The sequence below is a fragment of the Hevea brasiliensis genome, chromosome 18 (assembly GCF_030052815.1).
Source record: "Hevea brasiliensis isolate MT/VB/25A 57/8 chromosome 18, ASM3005281v1, whole genome shotgun sequence".
Classification (NCBI taxonomy): Eukaryota; Viridiplantae; Streptophyta; class Magnoliopsida; order Malpighiales; family Euphorbiaceae; genus Hevea; species Hevea brasiliensis.
Window position 1 is genome coordinate 45,447,786 of NC_079510.1, and position 20,682 is coordinate 45,468,467.

A 20,682-nucleotide genomic window follows, 5' to 3' on the forward strand; every position below is an offset into this window, starting at 1 on the left:
TTTTTATAAATAAAAAAGAATATAAATATATTTTTATTAATATTTTATTAAATAATTAATAATATATATATTTCTTTGGGATCAAATATTTTTTATTTTGGTTAATTTTAATTTAATTTAATTAATAATTTTAAAAATAATTAATAATTTGATTTAATTTAAATGCTCACTCACTCCTGATTACTTGTCACGTAGTAAGAGGTTTATCAGCATCAAACAACTTACAACGGTGCACATACCCATCAGGCCAACATGTCATTGGGATCTGAATGCATGTTGACTTGTATGCAAGAGGTGTTCGCAGATTGTGTCGGAACTTGGTACCTTTATTTGCAAACTCAAAAAATCACAGTGATCACATATGTAGTTGAATGAAAAGTAGCTCCAAATTTAAGGAGTTAAAATTGGAAATTTGTTCTGACCATGCCTAATTGTACTGATATAGAAAGAAAAGAAAGTGCTAGGGTAATCTTTACTCTGCTGGTTATAGACTTATATCATGAGCTAAGGTTTTTGCAATTGCTTGTTCGTTTGTTGCCAGAAAATTTGCAGTAACCCTTGTTTTGACTTTGCCTCAATATTAATTTTCTTCTTTAATGGCTTCTAACAGAAAATATGCCTGGAAGGCTGAAGTAGCTTCTTGGTGAAATGGTGATGCCCTCTATAAGCTGGAACTATGAGCACAGTGCAAATAACTGGTGCATTTGAAGCTCAATTGCAGAATATCTTTCATCAGATTTATTTTCTTTATAGGATCTCAACACGTTCGGTAGAATATAGTGAAACAAATGATAAAAATAAAACGAAATATAATTCAAATACAGCAGTTCAACTTTCACTGGGAATTTATTTCATTAGTGTCTGTTCTTGGCTCCTACTGTCATCTTTGTCCTCATGGAGCTCAGATGCGGAAACTGGGAGGAAAGGGTTACTCAGACCACTAGAGGCTGCAAGCTCTATCTTACCAGACGAAGGATCTTTAATAAAAATAAATAAGGAACTCCTTACTCTTGACTCTGGTTATATTTCTCTTTGATCCTTGTCAATAAAAGCTGCGAGCTCAGTGTCATATGAGGCCTGTCTTGTTAACGAAAAGAAACTTGTGCACTGTCTTCTTCTTCTCCTCTGCTTCAGCCACATAAATTCCGAGGATTGCTAGTTTAACATTTAAGTATTCGTTTGATTGAGTGAATCTAAATTTTTAAAATATAAATTTTATAATTCTTTTATATAGTGTTTAAATATTATTTTAATATTTTCTAATTAATTTATAATTTTGTAATGCTTTCACTTGCATATATTATGTTAATATTATTTTATTCCTAAACATATTTTATGAATTAGTTAATAATTTCATTTTTCTATTTAAATGATTAGTTTTAAAGATTTATATTAAATTAAGTAATAAAATATATTATTTTAGTATTGTTAATTTTGATTTTAAGATTTGACTTAGTTATTGTTATTATTATTATTATTATTATTATTATTAAAAAAATAAAATTATCATGAAGTAAATTAATATTTTATAATATTTAATGGAGGTATTTTAAATTATATATATATATATATATATATATATATATATATATGCAAAAGCGATAAATTAATGAAATGAAAAAGTTAGTGAAAGTGACATGTTAGGACCTTGGACTGTGTGTGTGTGCAGGAAATTTAAAAAAAAAAAAAAAAAGTAGTGGCAAATCCCTCCTTGTTCTCTCTCTCCTCTCCCCAGCTCCTTTCTTTCCTTTTCTCCTTTTCCTTTTCGCCGAGCCACCCACGCAACGTAGGCCGACGAGTCCTAATCCTCTTCTGCATTGACTGGCGATGATGTCAGTGGTGGCAGGGACCCAGAATCTGGCCAGCAACGTGGAGGCAACAAAGAGGAGAGACAGAAAAGAGCTAAACTTCTCCAGCCAAAATCTGGCATTTTCAGTAGCCAACAGCTGCAATCCCAGTGGCATTGGACTCCCCTCAACAACATTTTCATTTTTTGACTAGCGATAGCGAGTTTGGTGGCTGAAATCACGAGTATCAAGGAGAGAAAAAAATATGTAGATTTAAAGCTTTTCGGTTAGATTCTGGACAATCCGACTCTCGGGTTGGTGATATGAGATTACCATTGAACTCACCATATTAAAACCTTAGAGATGAGATCAATTCCACTTTGATCGAACACCATTTGAAAAAGGCGATCATCGGACGACCTAAATCAATTGGTTAGATTTTCGAGTTTTTTCAATTCGTGTAAATTAAAAATAGTTACATGATAATTAATAATAATTTGTGAGATTTGTTTAGTACAATTGGATTAGCGATAGCTCACTAAAGCTCAAGACTGAGTTTTCGGTCTAGTCTGGATGCCTGGTAGGCTAACTTGAAAGGTGATCATGTTTACAATCATTCATATCATTTTCAGACGTTTCAAACGCGTTCCAGGTAGCATAATTTGCAAAAGTAGTTTCGAACTCAAGTTGTGTAGTTTTTACCTTGGCTAAACTAGTTGATTTATCTGTAAAATATTCTTGGCTTAGTAAAACTAAATAAAATAAATTTAATTAATACAAGAAAGATATAAAAGGACCTCCAAGAATATTTTTATAATTTTTAGAATACCAGAAATAATTATTTGGACTGTAAAGGAGTTAGAGATATGAACTAGAGTTTAGAGAATTGGATCTAGATTAGGATTCTTATAGGCCCCGGATGGGTATTATAATTGTTGTTGTTACATTTTAGTTATAGGAAAGTTAGGTTTAGTTATAGGGGAGACTCTGCTGAAATTTCGACAAGACCTTAAGAATTATTCCTTGTAACGTCCTCACTTTAGGTAGTTCGTACATTCTACTATTCCGATAACTAATGTCTGTTCGAACAGCCAGGATGTCTGGAACTACACTCAAACTAGAGTGAGAAAACATAAATTAACTGAATAAAGACTAAGTAAAATTAAAGAAAAGTAATAGAAGTGAAGTATAATTCGGTTAAACGAACTTTAACATCCTCATTTTAGCTAGTCCGTACAGTCTACTATTCCGGTGACCAGTGTCGGTCCGAACAGCTAGAACGTTCGGAAAAATATTTAAACTAAAGTAAGGAACCAAAAATTAACTCAATTATTAATAAAAAAAAATTTAGGAAAAATTATAAAATAATTTTTGGGACTCCAGAGAAGGGTCATTGAGGTACTTATGGCATTAGAATGCCAAGAAAATATTTAGAAAAATTTTTCAATCGGTACAGATAATTTTGGCCCGTTAAGCCAAACGGAGGGCATTTTGGTCATTTCGTCTTCAGAGATAATTTTTGGGCCAACTTGTCCAGTTAAATAAATAATTTATATAACATAAAATATGATTAAATGTTGTTAAAAATTTAATTGAAATTAATTAGACAAGAAAATGATAGAAAAATGAAAGAAATTGAAATTATGACATCATAAGGATGTCATTAAAAGTCTCCAACCCAATCAAGTGTTGACACATGTCACCAAGGTATTTAAAAAGACTTAATTGGCAGAAAAAGAAAGAAAAAGAAGTCCAAAATTCGGGAAGCTCCTCTCTCCTTCTTCATGTCGCCCCCTTTGCCCTCCATAACCAAAACTCTACCAAGCTTGATTTCTTGGGTTTCCATCCCTTAAAACTTAAACTTCTCAACACAAAAACTTGCTCTTACACCTTAGTGATTCTTTTGGCAGCAAAAAGAAGAGGAAAACAAGAGCTTTAGCAAGTGGGAAAATCTTACTTCTTTGAGGTTAGTGACCCAACTATGAATTTTTCTTTAAATTCATGTTAAGGACTTTGAATGAGTGTAAATCACAAAGAAAAAAAATTTTTGAATACTATTTGTATGTAAACCCTAAATTTTTGGTAGCCATAGTTAGGCTTTGATTGTGTTGAGTTAATGAAATTAAAAGACTATCATGGCTGCCCACAACATGTATTTACTAAGTGGATTGATGAAATGAAGTGAAAATGCATGTGGGGTATTGTTTGAGTTAGGGTTTGGGGTGGAAAAATGGGACTTTGACCATGTGATGATGGAATTAGGTTTTAATGGTCAATTAGTGACCATTTGGTTTGGTTTGAATAAAAAATGAAGTGTGTTTAGTGATGGGATTTGGGTTTAGTGTAGCTGCCCTAGGTGACCTGCAGAATTGGACATGAGTCCAGTAGGTTTGGGCAGCCATAACTTGAATTGTAGAGGTTCAATTGGTACAAGGCCAATTGGACATGAAACAAGACACATAATGGCACAACTTTGGTGAAGAAACCATGCCATAAAACCAAACCAAGTGGACCAAAAGCTTGCCCTAATCCAGGTGACATGCAGTCTATTTCTGCAGAATGACCAAATGAATAGTGTTTATTCATTTGGCCATAACTCAATGTAAAAAGGTCCAATTGACCTGAAATTTTACCAGCAACAAGCTGAGATATAGACCAACAACTTTCATGAAGGAACCTAACCCAAATTATGACTAGAACCTATCCAACAAGTGAGTTGTAATCACTATTCACTACACTGTAAATATGGTCAGTCCAGAAAAATTTCAATCCTGCCAGTTGTGGTTTTTGGACCATAACTTGAGCTACAAAACTCTAAATGAAGTGAATCAAAAAACGAAATTCAACTAGACAAAATAAGGAACAACTTTTATGTTGATCATTTTGCCAAATTCCCACTGCAAAAATAACCAATGAAACAATAAAAATAAGGTATAAAAACTAAAAATTCTGCTCAATTAACTTTAAACTTAGAAATGGTATTGGTAACCAATACCAACAAATTTTGAATGCAAAATGTGGTATGTTGGGAGTATTAAAACCAATGTACCTATTGTCTATGCAAAAGTCAATATTTTGATTGACTAATAAAGTGAATAGTAACACCAAAACTTGAAATTCAAAAATTGTAAAACTTAAAAATGTAATATGTCCTAGTATACCTAACATGATTGGTTTGGATAGTTTGGCATGCCAATAGGGTTCTGTTAGCAGTACCGCATATGGCTTCATGCCATTCTGTGTTTCATGGCTTTGTCATGCCATTCTGTGACATAATAGCCCTTGGCTATGTTATTTGAATTATTACACTTGCGTTTAACCCTGATAATTATTACAGCTTATTAGCTGTTCTGTTGTACATCGGGAGATACAATGTGATCGATGGTGTGATGGTCCGAGGTACTTAGTACCCAGTGCCAGTTTACCCGTTTATCCAGTCTAGTCAACTAGTATGGGTTACTCGGGCAATGATAATAAACCTTACTAAATTTTAATCGAATAATAATGCAAATAATATCAGAAGTTAAGTCTACAAAAAATGTAAACACACACATTCTGCATATTCATTTTATTTTATGTTATTTTATATTATTTTATATTGTCACCACTAAGCAGAATTACTTAGCGCATCGCTTTTGCCACGCGCAGGTACTGGAGTCTTAGCTGGGAGCCCAGCAGACATCAGACCGGGTGAGTCTTCAGATTTGCATCCGGAGTCTCGAGTCACCTTACACCTGCCGTGCATATGGTAGGACATATGATTTTGGGAGCCTTTTGTATTTTGCATTTTGTACCAGTTTGGATTGTAACTCTAAACTCCTGTAATTATGTATTAATGTAAATATATGAAATTTCATATTATTGAGATCTTCTGCATAATGTATGTTGATAAATGAAATATTGAGAATTAATTGTGAAATTTCAAGTGATGAAGTGAACAGAAAAGTTTTGAAAATTGTATTGTGATTTGAGATTGAAATTTTGAGATTGACTTGAATGTGTATAATGGAGTTTAGATTTGGAAATTATTTTGGAAGTGTTTTTAAACAGGTTTAGAAGAACTGTTTTTCCAATTTACAGACGGCACTCTGCCGGATTTTCAATAAAATTTGCGGATAAATTCAGACTTATCAAAATTGAAAATAAATGAATTATAAAGGGATAAATTGTAATAGAAACATAAATTGGTGCTCCGGCACACTGAATGGCATAACTTACTCGGCTACACTGTAGACGGGTAAGGGGCGTCACACGAATCGGGGTCACAGGGATGGGTGACCTGCGAGGAACCCTAGGAGATAATTTTGAGACTTAATTAAAGGTCTACTTAGGCATAAATGACATTAGAAATGCCAAAAAAAATTCAAGAGAATTTATTTATTGGTACAGACAAAAAATAACCTGATAAGCATAATAAAGGGCATTTTGGTCATTTCAACCCCAGAGTTAAATTTTGACCTAAATGTCAATTAAAATGAGAGAGATTAAAACACATAACATAAATTAAAATCATGAATTACTTAATGAAAAAAGGGAAAAGAAAAGGAAAAAAAGAAAATCAAAATATAAATGAATTATTACATGAGCATGATGTCAAAATGACATCATTAAAAGTTCTACCCAATTAAAATTGTACAAGCATATATAAATGAGACAAATTAACTTAAATAGCCAAAAAGAGACCATCTTCTTCAATTTTTCTCATTGGCCAAACCATGGGAGCTATCTTCTTCTACCATTTTTCTTTCTAGCAAGCTTGAACTCCCATGCTTTTCTTACCTCAAAACCCTAAATCTCTTCACAAATAATTAATCCCACACCTTGAGGAAGATAGGGGCAACCAAGAAGTAAAGGAAAATTGAAGTTTAGTCAAAACCAAACTTGGCTCCAAAGAGGTTAGTGCACTATATAACTTTCCTTCTTCCTTTTATAGTTATTAACATACAAAACTAAGTGCATTATATGACTTTCCTTCTTCCTTTTATAGTTATTAACATACAAAACTAAGTCAAAATTTCATAAAATTGAAAAGAATACCTTAGGTAAATGGGAACCCTAAATTTTCGCAGCCGTGAAATGAGTTGGGATTTGATGATTTTTTATGAAATTAATTGGCTTGTTAGTGTTGTAATGAGTTTGTATATGATAAAAATCAAATTGTATGAAAAATGCATGAGATTGTGACTTTGAGTTAGGGTTTTTGACCTAACTTTGAGGATCTTGGATATGACTTGAAATTGATAATGTTGAGATGAATTGTTGGCATTTAGAAGTGCCATGAATGTGAAATGAAGTTTGGGAGTTGGGAGGATTTGAAATTGGGAGTGCTGATTTTTCTATGCAGGAAATTGAACCTTAAGTCTAGAGTGGCTTTTAAGCCATAAGTTAAATTGTGTTGCTCCAATTGGTGTGAGGCCAATTAAAGATGAAACCTAGGACAATTTGCCACATTTTTTATGAAGAAACCATGCCCAAAAACTGTCCTTAAATTGGCCTAAAATTGGCTTGAATCTAGGTAACCCTAATCTGAACCTGAAAAAATGACCAAATGAACAGTAAATGTTCAAATGGCCATAACTCACATTAGGAAGGTTAGAATGACCTGATTTTTATACCATTGGAAAGCTTAGACATATGAATACAATTTTTATGAAGAACACAGAACCCAGATCTTCATCTAACCAAGTCAAATTGTTAGCACAAGTTAGGTCAATAAAACTGTCCAGAACCAATCTGCCCAGAATTTATTGGACATAGGCTGACCCGATCAGTTTTAGCAAAAATGCCATAACTTGATCTACAAAATTGCAAATGCAACGAAACTAATGCTAGATATACAATATTGATGTTTTGACCAGAATCTAAAACCTAAGGGAACTAGGACAAATTGCTAGAACAAATCAGCACATCAAAACCTAGAATTTGACTAAACTACCACTTGACCCCATAATAGTATTTATAGCATATCTCCCACTACGAAATCCTAAATGGGATGAGCCAAACTATTATGGAAACTTAAGAAATAGGGCTCCAACTTTGCTTTAGACACTGACCTCAAAATTTGAGTGTAAGAACCCTAAAATGGGAGTCAAAACTACTGACCTGAACCTGGAATCTTGTACACATAGGGTACCTGAGTCCAGGCCAGTTAATTGGTTATAACTAATTCTACAAAACTTGAAAAATTATAATTCAAAATTTTGAGTGATCATAAGACACAGGGTAACAACTTCTATGAAGAACATCAGGGCTAAAAGTGGCTGTAACATTTCCAATTAATTAGACAAAAATGGACTCCAGAATCTACCTGAATCTGGACCTAGAAAGAGACCATGAACCAATTGTGGTTATTTGACCATAACTTAAGTTCTAAAACTTCAAATGACATGAATAAAAAAGGAAAACAAATACAAGACATAGAGGAACAACTTTCATGAGGGAAGTGTGGCCAAACAGTGGCCACACCTTAACCAATTTGTTAGGTGAACTTAAGACATCAAATCTGAACTTTGAGAAAGGTTCATAAAATGACTTGTTATATGATATGAAGTGAATCAAAATGAATTGTTAAACATAAAAGTGACTTGAATATGCATGTGGGACTTATGTTCCCATTATAAGTAATATGAAAATGTTATTAAATACAACTAGCACATAATATGAAACTATAAATACTTAATAACATTAATTTGCCCAAAGTATACCTAGACTTATTTATATAGCATGGATCGATTGGTATAACAATTAGAGACTACAATTACAGTATTGCCCACAGAAATAATCATTGATAGATAATATGTCCAAGATGGTTGTTCTACTGGCTTTATGCCTGCCCATTGGCCATTATGCCTGATTTTATTTCTGACTTTATGCCTACCCACTGGCCTTGTGCCTGACATGACAGATGTATACATGTTAGACATATGGATGTTTAACTAGTATACTCCCATGTATCCAGTCTTTATAATCCGTCATAGGTTACTTGGGCACAGATATGTGTAATATACTTTAAGTTTAAATAAACACATGAAGAAAGTACTAATATGGGTATAATAAGAATGAATATGTAATATATAAATAAAAAGACCCCGATAAATTATTTGTTCCCAAAGTTTCTTAAATATGTAATTAATTCAAAATTTTAGTAAATTTTATATGAAATAATTATTTCTATTATTAGTTATTTTTATTTCAATTATTGCACCACTAAGCAAAAATGCTTAGCGCGATGGATTGTTTCCTCGCATAGGTACAGGAGACTACCACTAACAATCGCAGCAGCAGCAGTAGACTCTTGCTAGGATCTTAACCAGATCTACTACAGTATCAGTGTCACCTCAGCAGTCCGTTTTGTTAGGGCTCATGTATATTTAGGTTTTTGCATTTTGGTTATTATATGTAAGTAAACTATGTACATCATTTTATGAATGTAAATAAATTGTAAATTATTGTATACAAATTTTATATGAATGTACAAAGTTTATATGAATGAAATGAAATTTATTTTCTTGAAATTTTATATGAGCTATGATATAATATAATGCATGGAAAATTGATATGAGCAACGAGATGATGTATCAGAATATGAAAATGATATGAAATTGTTTGTAACAGGTAAATAATGGAATCCGTCATGCACTAATAAAACAGAAGATACTCTGTCTGGGTCTCCATAAAAATAAAATGGGATATAAAAAAAAGAAAAAAAAAGTCCTACACGTGAGATAATATAATTAAATGGATATGAAATTAGTACTGTACACGACTAGACAGGATAGGGTGCTCCGGCACCGAGTGTAGCACACCTTGCTCGGCTACACTGTAGAAGGGTAAAAGAGTGTTACATTCCTATTTCTTTAATTAAATTAATTGGTTAATTATATCAGTAAATTGATAGAGGTCATTGTGTCTGTATAGATGATTAGTGCTGGCTAACCTTTCTTCTCTCCAGTTAGACTAGCGGCAATCGAGTTGACTAGTCTATGAATTTGATATTGATTTTATTTGTAATTTCAATGTTATTAATTTATATTCAAGGCATATTCATATATTCACTTATATGCATATATATAATTAGTTATATGCTACGCACGCTTCTTTGTTGCATATGTTATGGAATTTGCTTGTGGATGTCGCCTTAAGATAACGAGGAGCTGTGTGCGAGTGTGTTGGCGTGGGTATGATGTGGATATGGATATGGGTAGGACGGGTAGTCGCGGCTAGAGCTTGACTCACTGGGACCCGATCCTTATATATGCATAAGTTGGGGTTATTACTACTTTGAGTTGATATTGCTGGCCCCATACTTGTATTATTAAGCGACCATACTTGTATTATTAAGCGAAAGTCAAGCTTGAGTTGACCTCATTGACAGGTATTGAATTAAGAGAGTTATAAAGAGATCAGCTCCCATATGTATATCAATGTGACACATAGGTGCGTGCGTGCTCTAAATTATCTTTTGTGCAAATATTGGTTGAATTGTTTAAATTATGTGAACGTTTTGCGTTTCATACATAGAAATTTATCAGATTTAGATAGTTATAGAAATTATATTTAAAATCAATATCTTACTCTTCGAGTCAAACGTTCATTCCTATTCAAATATTTTTTATTTCAGGTTGTAGGAAGAGCAAATTTATTTTTTTTGAGTCTAACCTACCTTTTTGCTTCGCAAGTTGTGGTGCTCTTTAGTTAATAGTTTTTATTTTATTTATTTATTTATCTATTTATTCAATTTTTAGAACTCCACTGTGATACCAGTGTGGATACTTATTGTATTGGTAATGAAAATCAAATGAGTTATGCATGTTGCTGTCGTAGTTGAGCTGGGGCTCCCCTAATTATGGATTATGACGGTTATTGGGTTGAGCTAGTCCAAACTGATTTATAATATTTTATTTTATTTTTGTTCTGTATATTGGGCTTTGAATTTGGCCTTGGTTATGGGTTTAGGAACAATATGACTTACTATAGGCCTCAGAAACTTTAAGACGACGTAGGTTTTAGTGCTGGTTCAGCCCATAGAATTAGGTCATGATATTGGAATTTAGATTTTAACTTTTAAGTTTTAATTATTATACTAAATGATAATAATTAATCATACCTTAACCCTCTATTTGGATTGAAAAAAATAAATAGAAGAGAAGAGGAAAAAAAAAAAGATTTCTCTTGATTCTTTTATTTAGAAGGATAAAAGAGTAAAAAAGATAGGAAATTTAATTTCTCAAATCTTTATAACTAAGTTAAAATATTTCTCTCTAAATTGCTGAGAAATAAAGTAATTTATATTGAAATTATATAAACGTCTTTCCCACAAATATAATAGCAAAATCATTTGTTGGGGAATAATTCTAAAACTTATGCTAAATAATCAGTTGCTTTCATGTTAATGCTAGCTTAGCAACTAAATTGTTAATAGGGCGCAGATTTCACTGGATAAAATTGAAAATTTTCCCATAACATTGACATGAAGTTTTGGAAACTCTATATATCCAATGAGATTCAAACGTATAAAGCTTTTTAACAAAAAAATTTAAAAATTTTTTCCATTATAATGTCCTTTGCCAGAGTCAAAACCAATTATTATATACTTATATTAGGGAAATTAACTTAAATATAAAAAAAGAAAATAGGACTATAATAGTAATCTTCTTCCTTTTATGTGCTTATAATGGACCCAAATGAAAAGGATCCTGAACCAAAAATTCATGAATTTAGGAGCCCAACCAAAATCCAATCCGTTTCTGGCCGATGGGCCAAATTCACCGACTTTGTTACCTTTTCCGTTGTCCCTCAAAAACACTGCCAATCCTCCGGTGCATATTTACGGCTCGTTTTTCTCTGCTCCAACCCCGAGGTTTGTTTCTGCGGAGGACGAAAAGTAAAAAGGATCGTCGCCTTCGCGTGGCCGTGATTCCCCAATCCCGACTTTACACTAAGGAAGAAACCTCAAAAAAAGGAAAAAAAAAAAAAGCGGAACGATGACCGAAGAAGGGAAAGACAGCTTTGTCGCTGGCAACCCGCAGAGCCGGTACTATTATGGGACTTTTCAGGGCGTCGCCAACTATTACCCTCCTGCTCCGCCGCCACCTCCTCATCCAGTCGTCGGTTTCCCTCAGCCGGTTGCTCCTCATGGCTATACCGTTAATCATCGGTATTATTCCCATGGATATAATAACTGTGCAACAGGTGTTTACATATTTTATTGAGTCTTCATTCTAAATTTTGGTTATTTTGGGTGTATTTGAATTTATAGCTTATTGAATTCGTTTTTACTATAGGTTATGAGCTCGCTGAAGGAATGCCCTCGAGAGAACATAGACTTCCATGCTGTGGTATGGGCATGGGATGGTTCTTGTAAGTTCACATTTATTATTTCTGTTCTCTATTAGCTCTTGGACCAAACCTTGTTGTATTTCAATTACAAGTCTGATGTAATATTTCTATGTCATTATTGTCGATGATGATGCAGATGGAATTGATTGGGTGCACAGATTGATGTGTGTGTTTTTAATTTATTGGCGTGATTATTGTCCTTGCGCATTTTGTGATCAAAGTTGGTCTAGGAATTATTTATCTGGATTATTTCATTAAACCAATGACATTTGGATGAGAGCTGTGAACATGCTAGGTGATTGCGTCAAGCATTTAACCTGTTATTATTAGTAAGTTGATAATTGTATATGTACATATAGTTTTGATATTCAAGCTCAAAAGGACTTCTTTGGCTAATTTAATCTATCTTGGATGGGCAGTCCTGATACCCTATTTTCTGTAACCTTAATTGTTTCCATTGATTTTTTTTGTGTTTTTTATTTGTTTATTTTTTTGCTGATACTTCCTGTTTTTGTTGATATTTACATATTTTTTTCTCACTAGTCAAAAGTCCCAACCCCTAAGGCAGAATGGTCTTGCATGTATCAGGCAATGTCATGCACTTAATAAATTTTCCATTACACACTCTTAATCTGGTACATTTCATGGTGATTCACTAAGCATGCAACTTTAAGCTTAGTATGGATGCCAATGAAATTTACATTTTCTTATAACTTGAGAAAGGACACACATGAAGTAATCCCATTGTTGATTGAATTATAGTACACATTGGAACAGTAGCAAGTGGATGAAACACTGAAACTTGGGTGATTTGAAGAAACTTGCTATAATTCTAGAACCTTAAGAAATGAAAACTCCTCTGCATGTGTAAAAGTTACTAATTTGTAATGCTTTTGTAGCTGGTTCTGAAAACCATAATTCAATTGGTTTTTGGTTGTATGTGTGCAATTGATATTAACTGTTTGCCTTTCTTTGCCAGGTTTATTATTGGCTTCTTTTTAGGTGGCATTCCTTGGTATGTTGGCACTTTTGTTCTACTTTGTGTACAAGTGGATTACAGAGAAAAGCCTGGATATGTTGCATGTGCAATAGCTGTAAGTGATCACTATTCATCATTTAATTCTTCCCTTAAGGATGTAGCTTGTTTCAGTTATATGATTGTTCATTTCCCGATCCCATGTTTCCTGCAATGATGGACATGGGCTTACTACATATTTTCATTGTCAAAATGACTCTTTTGTTTTCATGTCAAGGGTCGGGTTTTAATCCAGTTTACACCTATACCAGCTTAAGGTTCTTTGAAACAATTTCTTACTGATGTTAAAATTGCTTGTTTCCATACCCTGGCTATCCTCCATGCCTAGAGATGGCTACTTTTGATTTTGAATGGAGATTTTGTTGCTTGGACATCTCGTCCGAGTGCATAAATTTTCCAAATGGTTTTCCTGTAGGATCATAGCGTGCTAATATTTGAAGGAACAAGGCTTATTATTTATCTTGCATCTTATAGTCTTACTATTCTACGGTGCTTGCCTACTGTTTCCATTTTATGTGAAATTGAACTTCATTTCTCATTTCAGTTGTTGTGTGCTGAAAAATGAGGGTGCTCATAAAAAATTTTCCTTTTTGATCTGTTCAGTCTATCCTTGCCATGATTGCTGTTACTCTTGGCGTAACTAAGGGAGCTCACACCTGGTGATGTTTATATGGAAGGCCAGACTATATTTAAATGTGAAATTCTAGAAAATGACTGGTTTGTATTGTAGTGCCACTTTGAAGTTTCTTTTTAATGTTCAAAGACAATTATGAGGAAGTATGTGCATTTGAGATACAAGTAATATCTTCTTTAAGTGTATACTAATTGGAGGGGGAAAAAACAAAGAAATGATAAAGAAAAGGTACTATATTTGGAATATTCAGTTCAAATTTGTTTGATATCAAGCTATCTAGTACTATATTATATGTTGGCATTAGTAGATTAACATCTGGATTAATAGATTGTGATTGATATTTGATTCAACTATAATTCCCAACAATTCTAGCGTACTATTGAGCATCGGTTCTATATATTCTACTGGTCATGACTGTTTTCCCTTTGCTGTAACATTTTATCATTCACTATGCTCTTGGAGGAGGTCTTGTTGATTGGCCTCCACTTAAAGAAATAGTGCAAGGAAGGAGTTGGCTTTGCATCAAAGGTATCAGGGTGTTGATATTGAGCAGGCATCCAATAGCTTGTAAATGAATATGAACCAACAAAGTGCAGCTGTTCACCATCCAGCGATTCTGAAGTTGGGTACGGTACTTGGGTTTGTTGAGGTAACGAATGTTTGTCCGTGGGCTGTAACTTACCAAGGAATCAAGGCCCAAAATGCTGCAAACTTTGTAAAGCCTCAAAATTTGTCAACTCCTAAAATTCTCGACGGTCAGGACACTAATACTGGTGCAATTGAATGTGATTAAATATCAATAAAAATTTTAATTGTAATTTTAGTGATTGATTTAAGTGAAAATTTATTTAAAATTTTTAATAATTGATTTTATAAAATTTATTATAATAAACTTAAATTTTATTAAAATAAATAAAATTTATAAATAAATTTAAAATTTAAAATTATATATATTTTAAATGATAAAATTATTTTTTTTATTATATATTATTTTATTTTATTTATTTTAAATATAAAATTTATTTTATTCAAAATAACTTTTATATTTAATGTAAAACATAATAAAAAAATTTATTTATAAATAAATTTTATTATGAAATTTATTTATAAATTAAATAAATTGTATTATAAAATTGAACTAAATAAAGTTTAAATGTATATTGACATTTTTAAATTTAAATTTCTATGTGAATTTAATAAATTAAAAAAAATTCCCAATAAAAAAAATTATGTTTTCTTAAATTTAGTAATATTTTCACCCCTGCACATAAATAATTTTCAACTTTTTAAGAATTTACGATGAGTGAGATTTGAATTCTAATATTTACTTCTATATCGTTTCTTGAAAAAGAATATATAATATATAGCTTCAAAAATTATAATTATGACTTTACAATTTCAAACAAATTTTGTGTATTAAAATATGAAATGTCAAACATAAAAATTTAAAATTTATATAATACTGATTAAAAATATATATATATATTAATTTTAAATAAAATATATTATTTAAAAAGTTACTCAAACAGTAAATTAGGTTAAGTTTCCAATTGAACCAAATAATGAGGTGACTTGAAAAATTCTAGTGACCTTCAGTCGGTTGAATTGGTGATCTTTGTGAGTAGGTGGCCCGTGTGATGATGTTCTTGCCGATAATTAGCCACGTGTAAACCTCTAATTGGGCCTTCAACATATCTTCAAGAAACTTCATGTCGCTCTATTATAATCTTCCACGATTAGGTTTTCGACCTCGCTTGATGTCGTATATAAACCAAATAAAACCCTCCACTGCTGCTTTTCCGAGAGCGAGAGAGGGAGGACTGCAATCCGGAGATTATCACATTTTCTTCTCTTTTCTCGAAAAATGGTTACTTACAGGGTGAGTTCAAGCGCAGCCTCAATTTCTCAATTCTCATTTTATCTCGATCTATTTGTTTTGTGGGTTCTATCTTACTTTGTTTGGTTACTGGAAAAAAAATAAGTATTTTTATATGATACGTTCTTGTTATGCCGCCTAAATCATTTTGTTTTTTTCCGCGGATTTCCAAGCAACCAAAGTATTTCCAGCGTTTTGAGCTGCTTTTGCTGCTTATTCACTTTAGATTCTTTGGATTATATATGTTTGAAATTATTAGATGAATTGGTTTTTACAAATTTGGATATTACATTTTTCTTCTTATTCTGTTGGTTTGAGATATGAGTAATTGATTCTTTAAATTTCCTTAGATTTTGGGGCTTAGGAAAACGTTCCTTTTAGTTTTCGTGGTAATAGGGCTATATTTTGATAGAAACTATTGTTTTGCTATTGTTTTTATGGTACAAGTTAGCAATTCGATATCAGGTTTATGTGTAATTGAAAATGTTATTGCAGGTAATTGAGGTTTTCCTTTTAGATGAATTTGACATTATCCTTTTTCTTTTTTGAGAATTGCAGTTTCACCAGTACCAGGTTGTTGGAAGAGGGTTGCCCACCGAGACTGATGAGCACCCAAAAATTTACCGCATGAAGCTGTGGGCCACAAATGAGGTTCGGGCAAAGTCCAAGTTCTGGTGAGTTACTACTGGATTTGATATTCAGTTTTGGATTGAAAATCTCCTATTGAATATTTTGGTGGCATTTCTTATTTTTATGTGTTCATTTGACAGGTACTTCCTCAGGAAGCTGAAGAAGGTCAAGAAGAGCAATGGCCAAGTTCTTGCTATCAATGAGGTATAAATTCTAGCATGTCAATTCAGTAATGGCACAGTTGATTCTGAGGATTACTTGTGTCAGAAATTTTGCATATAGTATAGTCCTTACAACAATGATGTTGATTGTATGATTTGTTCATTTGGGTTTTTGGTTTCCAATAATGTAATGCATTGAACCAGGTTTTTGGCTGTTCAAGAATTATTGTGGTTTGAATGATAGGCCTTAATGAGATTTGAAAATTATCCCTTCTGGATATTTGTTTGTGCTGCTTATGCCTTATGTTTGCTTTCTCATGAAATTACGAACGAAAATTTTGATATTTTTCCATGATACTATGTGGTCATCTAGCGATGAATGCCTTCATTTAACAGTTTTGTGACATTGATACTAACGATGAGCATAATACATACCCAGGCAATCCTGTTCTAGCCAAACTATTTACTGAATTTATATGCTTAAACTTTTCAGAAATTATTATGGCTGAACTAGTTTTGATGCTGCATTATCCCTCAGGGGATGTGAATCGTTCCCTTGAAGCAATAACATGTATTCCTTATTTTCATCTCTCTCTCAGCTATTTCCCTGCTGCTTTTGCGGGAACACTGGGGCACCTACATTTGCACTTTATTTTAGTCCATTTCATATCCAATTAAAGGGAAGTATTCAGGCTTATTCAAATGAGAAATATCTGTGATCTGTCTTGTGCAATTTTTTGGAACTGAATGTGGAGAGAGAACTCTTATGTTGGCTGTACTCGTTTAGGTAAGCAATGTGTTTAGAGTTAAAAGAAATTAGGATGAACTAGTTTGGGTGCTTCATTATCTGGTCAGTGTGGACATGATTCATTCCCACTTGACTCGTTCCCTTGAAGCAATATAAAGTGTGTTGCTTTATTTTCATCTCTCTTCCTAAGTTATTCCATGCTGCTTTGGAAGAACACTGGAGCAAGTACATTTGCTCTTTAAGTTATTCTATTTCTCATCCATTTAAAAGTCACTGAAAAGTCTTGATGCAATAGGAAATTTGAGTCCTGTTTAATTTTCTTTGAAACTGAACTTGAATAAGAATTTTTATGTTATAGCGTAACAATTTATGTAGGTTGAACTTGCTTGGGATGCTTCATTGTCTGGTCAGTGTGGACGTATGACTCGTTCCCTCAAAGCAATATAACATCTGTTGCTTCTTTCATCTCTCTCCCTCCTGACTGCTTTGGGGAAAGATTGGAGCAACTACATTTTCTCTTTATTTTAGTTTATTTCTTATCTATTTAAAGGACGCTGTACAGTCTTGTTGCACTTGGAAATATTAGTCCTTTGCAATTCTTTGAAGCTGAATTTGGAGAGAACTCAGATTTTCTAGCCAAACTTTTACTGAAACTATATTCGTGAACTTTAGTTGAACTAGTTTAGTATGCTTCATTATCTGGTAATCGTGCATTTGATTCATCCCTTGAAGAAATATAAATGGTTTTTCCTTGTTTCTCTCTAAGGTTTTCTTCACTGCTTTGGGAACATTGGGGATGCTACGTCGTCTTCATTTTAGTATATTCCAATTGCATGGATTATGGAGGGCATTAGTTGAATTTTCTCATTTCATTTTTGTCTGCTAATGTAGCATTTATGTTTTTTATTTTGTGGTTTAAATTCATTTTACTTTCTTCTTTACTAATGTTATATGTGAAATTCCTTGTAGATCTTTGAGAAAAACCCAACCAAGATCAAGAACTATGGCATTTGGCTGCGTTACCAAAGCCGAACAGGTTACCACAACATGTACAAGGAATATCGTGATACAACTCTCAATGGTGCTGTGGAGCAAATGTACAATGAGATGGCTTCTCGCCACAGAGTCAGGTTTCCTTGCATCCAGATTATCAAGACTGCCACTATCCCTGCTAAGCTATGCAAGAGGGAGAGCACCAAGCAGTTCCACAACTCCAAGATAAAGTTTCCATTGGTGTTCAAGAAGGTTAGACCACCAACTAGAAAGCTCAAGACAACATACAAGGCATCCAGGCCCAACTTATTTATGTAAACTCTATACCCTGATGAATGAGGTGCAGACTGCAGAGAGAGGTGAAAGTTGGTCTATTTCTGGATTACAATTTTTGTAGACTTCCTGTCATTTTTGTTTATTGGATATTGCTTTTATTTGCAAATCTTTAGATTTGTCAGATTTGATATTTGAGGTTAACAAATACCGTTTATGTTTACTTTTAAAGTTGTGGGATGTTTTTGTCATTTTACTGGTTACCATGATCAATGTTTGATGCTTTATTCCATTAGTATAATATTTTTTGTATTTAGGTTGAAGCATCTGCATCCTGTGTTTCTATTGATGTGCTTTGGTGGCCAATATCTCTCTAATTGCTCTTGTGCAAATTGATTGAGCATAGAATATACGGTCTTGTGGTTTGGTAGGTGATGGTCATGGTTCCACTACGATGCCCTTGGTTTGAGGGTTGTTTTATCGTGTGTTCCTCGATATTTCATGGAATATATGCAGTGGCTGAGCTTGAACATTTTCTTTGTTTATTTTGAGGGATCAATTATAAAGATAAATTTTTTATTGAGAACTTCTCTCATGGTAATTTTATGTAAATTAAAATTAGAAGACAAATTTATTTATTGGCGTACATATGATATGAAGACTTATTTTATTGAAAATTAGAAAAAGACTATAAACCAATAAATTATAATTAAAATAATTATTATGAAATTTAGCGAGATAAATGCTTATTAATTAGTTAATTATTAGAAATATAAATAGTGAAATTTATTTGCTTAACAGAACTTGAATAAGTAATTTTTTTAAAAAAGATTAAATTTAAAATTTATAAGATAATATTCGCCCTTGAATACATGTATGCTCAGCCGATGATATGATAAGTTGCTTTAGCAAGGGAGCCAATTTCGTTGCTGCTAGCTAAGGGTGTGGATATGGTTTGGTTATTTTTTTATTATTTATTTATTAAAAACTGTTTTTATCGGTATGCTTATATAAATATAAATTATTGGTTAATGACATTATATATATATATATATATATATATATATATATATATATATATATATATATATATATATATATATATCGTAATTATAAAGATAAATAAATTAATTTAAACAAATTTAAGGTATAATTAATTAAATAAAATTATATAAATTTAAATATTATTAAGAAAATTAAGCTATTATTAAAAAAAAATATAAAGAAGTAGTGCAGAATAAAGTAACATTATTATTATTATTATTATTATTATTATTATTATTATTATTATTATTATTATTATTATGATACCTAAAACAATGTTAGAAATTGGAAATCAATATTTGTGGTTTCAGCATACAGTTTTTGCTTTCAAAACGCTTGCAGACAATTAATGAAAAAATAAACGGTAACATGTTTCAATTTTTTTTTTAAAAGGAAAACAAAAATCACAAACCAAAACATTAACCAAAGGCGCCCTAAGTTTGCTACTGCTCTTCCGCTTGGAGGTCAAGTTCTTTATCAGCCTCGGCCAGGGATGGGTTTTTGTTGCTCCACGATGTTAGTGGAGTGTGTTATAGCCGCAGGATAGTTGTGTAGTTTTTCTTCTTGTTTTAGTTTTGCCTTTTCGATTCTTTTGTCTACCAAAAAAGAAAAAAAGCTTTTACAATTTTTGTTGTTCATAACAGTGTTGGGCCTTTTACTTATTTCATCTGCTGAACCGTTTTGTGATAGTTTGTGTCAGGAAATATAAGCTGCTAGAGATTTGCGTCGAACCGTTTGATCACGCTTCTTAGGTGTTGCTTAAATGTTGAAGTTAGGGTTTTGCATAGTTCTCCGTTCCCAAATTGAATGGGAAATCAAAGTTATTTTGATATTTTAATTTAATTTTATTTTTTTATTAAAAATTAAATTAAAATTATAATAAATTAAAAATAAATTAAAAATTAAATTTATACATATATTTTTTTATTTTTTTTAAGATATATTATATTTTTAATATAATTATATATATATAATTATGAACTAAATAAATTATAATATTATATTTTATTTATTTATATTTTTTAATAATTTTATTTATAAATATATTAAATTATTTTATAATTTTTAATTATAAATATAGTCTTATACTATATTTATGTTAATTCATAATTATATTTATATTTTATAATTAAATATTACATAATTTATAAATAATTAAAAG

At 32.0% G+C, this 20,682-nt stretch overlaps 1 protein-coding gene across 2 annotated transcripts; it reads left to right on the plus strand.

The window, feature by feature from the left end:
• Positions 1 to 11,510: 11,510 nt before the first annotated feature.
• Positions 11,511 to 18,777, plus strand: LOC110642129 (60S ribosomal protein L18a). Of its 2 annotated transcripts, XM_021794073.2 has the most exons (6): positions 11,511 to 11,978; positions 12,071 to 12,146; positions 13,105 to 13,219; positions 16,230 to 16,345; positions 16,442 to 16,505; positions 18,180 to 18,777. In XM_021794073.2, exons 1-6 carry the CDS (start codon positions 11,771 to 11,773, stop codon positions 18,519 to 18,521), a joined length of 921 nt encoding a protein of 306 aa, XP_021649765.2. In that variant the 5' UTR covers positions 11,511 to 11,770; the 3' UTR covers positions 18,522 to 18,777. The 2 variants fall into 2 exon arrangements, with proteins under 2 accessions (XP_021649765.2, XP_021649764.2); XM_021794072.2 differs by lacking the exons at positions 11,511 to 11,978; positions 12,071 to 12,146; positions 13,105 to 13,219 and adding an exon at positions 15,516 to 15,674.
• Positions 18,778 to 20,682: the final 1,905 nt, after the last annotated feature.

What these genes read in the sequence shown, in the direction of transcription:
- LOC110642129 (XM_021794073.2), top strand. Translation starts at nt 11,771, where the DNA reads ATGACCGAAGAAGGGAAAGACAGCTTTGTCGCTGGCAACCCGCAGAGC. An exon ending in CGGGCAAAGTCCAAGTTCTG is followed by an intron (nt 16,346 to 16,441) that starts GTGAGTTACTAC and finishes TTCATTTGACAG; the next exon opens with GTACTTCCTCAGGAAGCTGA. An exon ending in AAGTTCTTGCTATCAATGAG is followed by an intron (nt 16,506 to 18,179) that starts GTATAAATTCTA and finishes AATTCCTTGTAG; the next exon opens with ATCTTTGAGAAAAACCCAAC.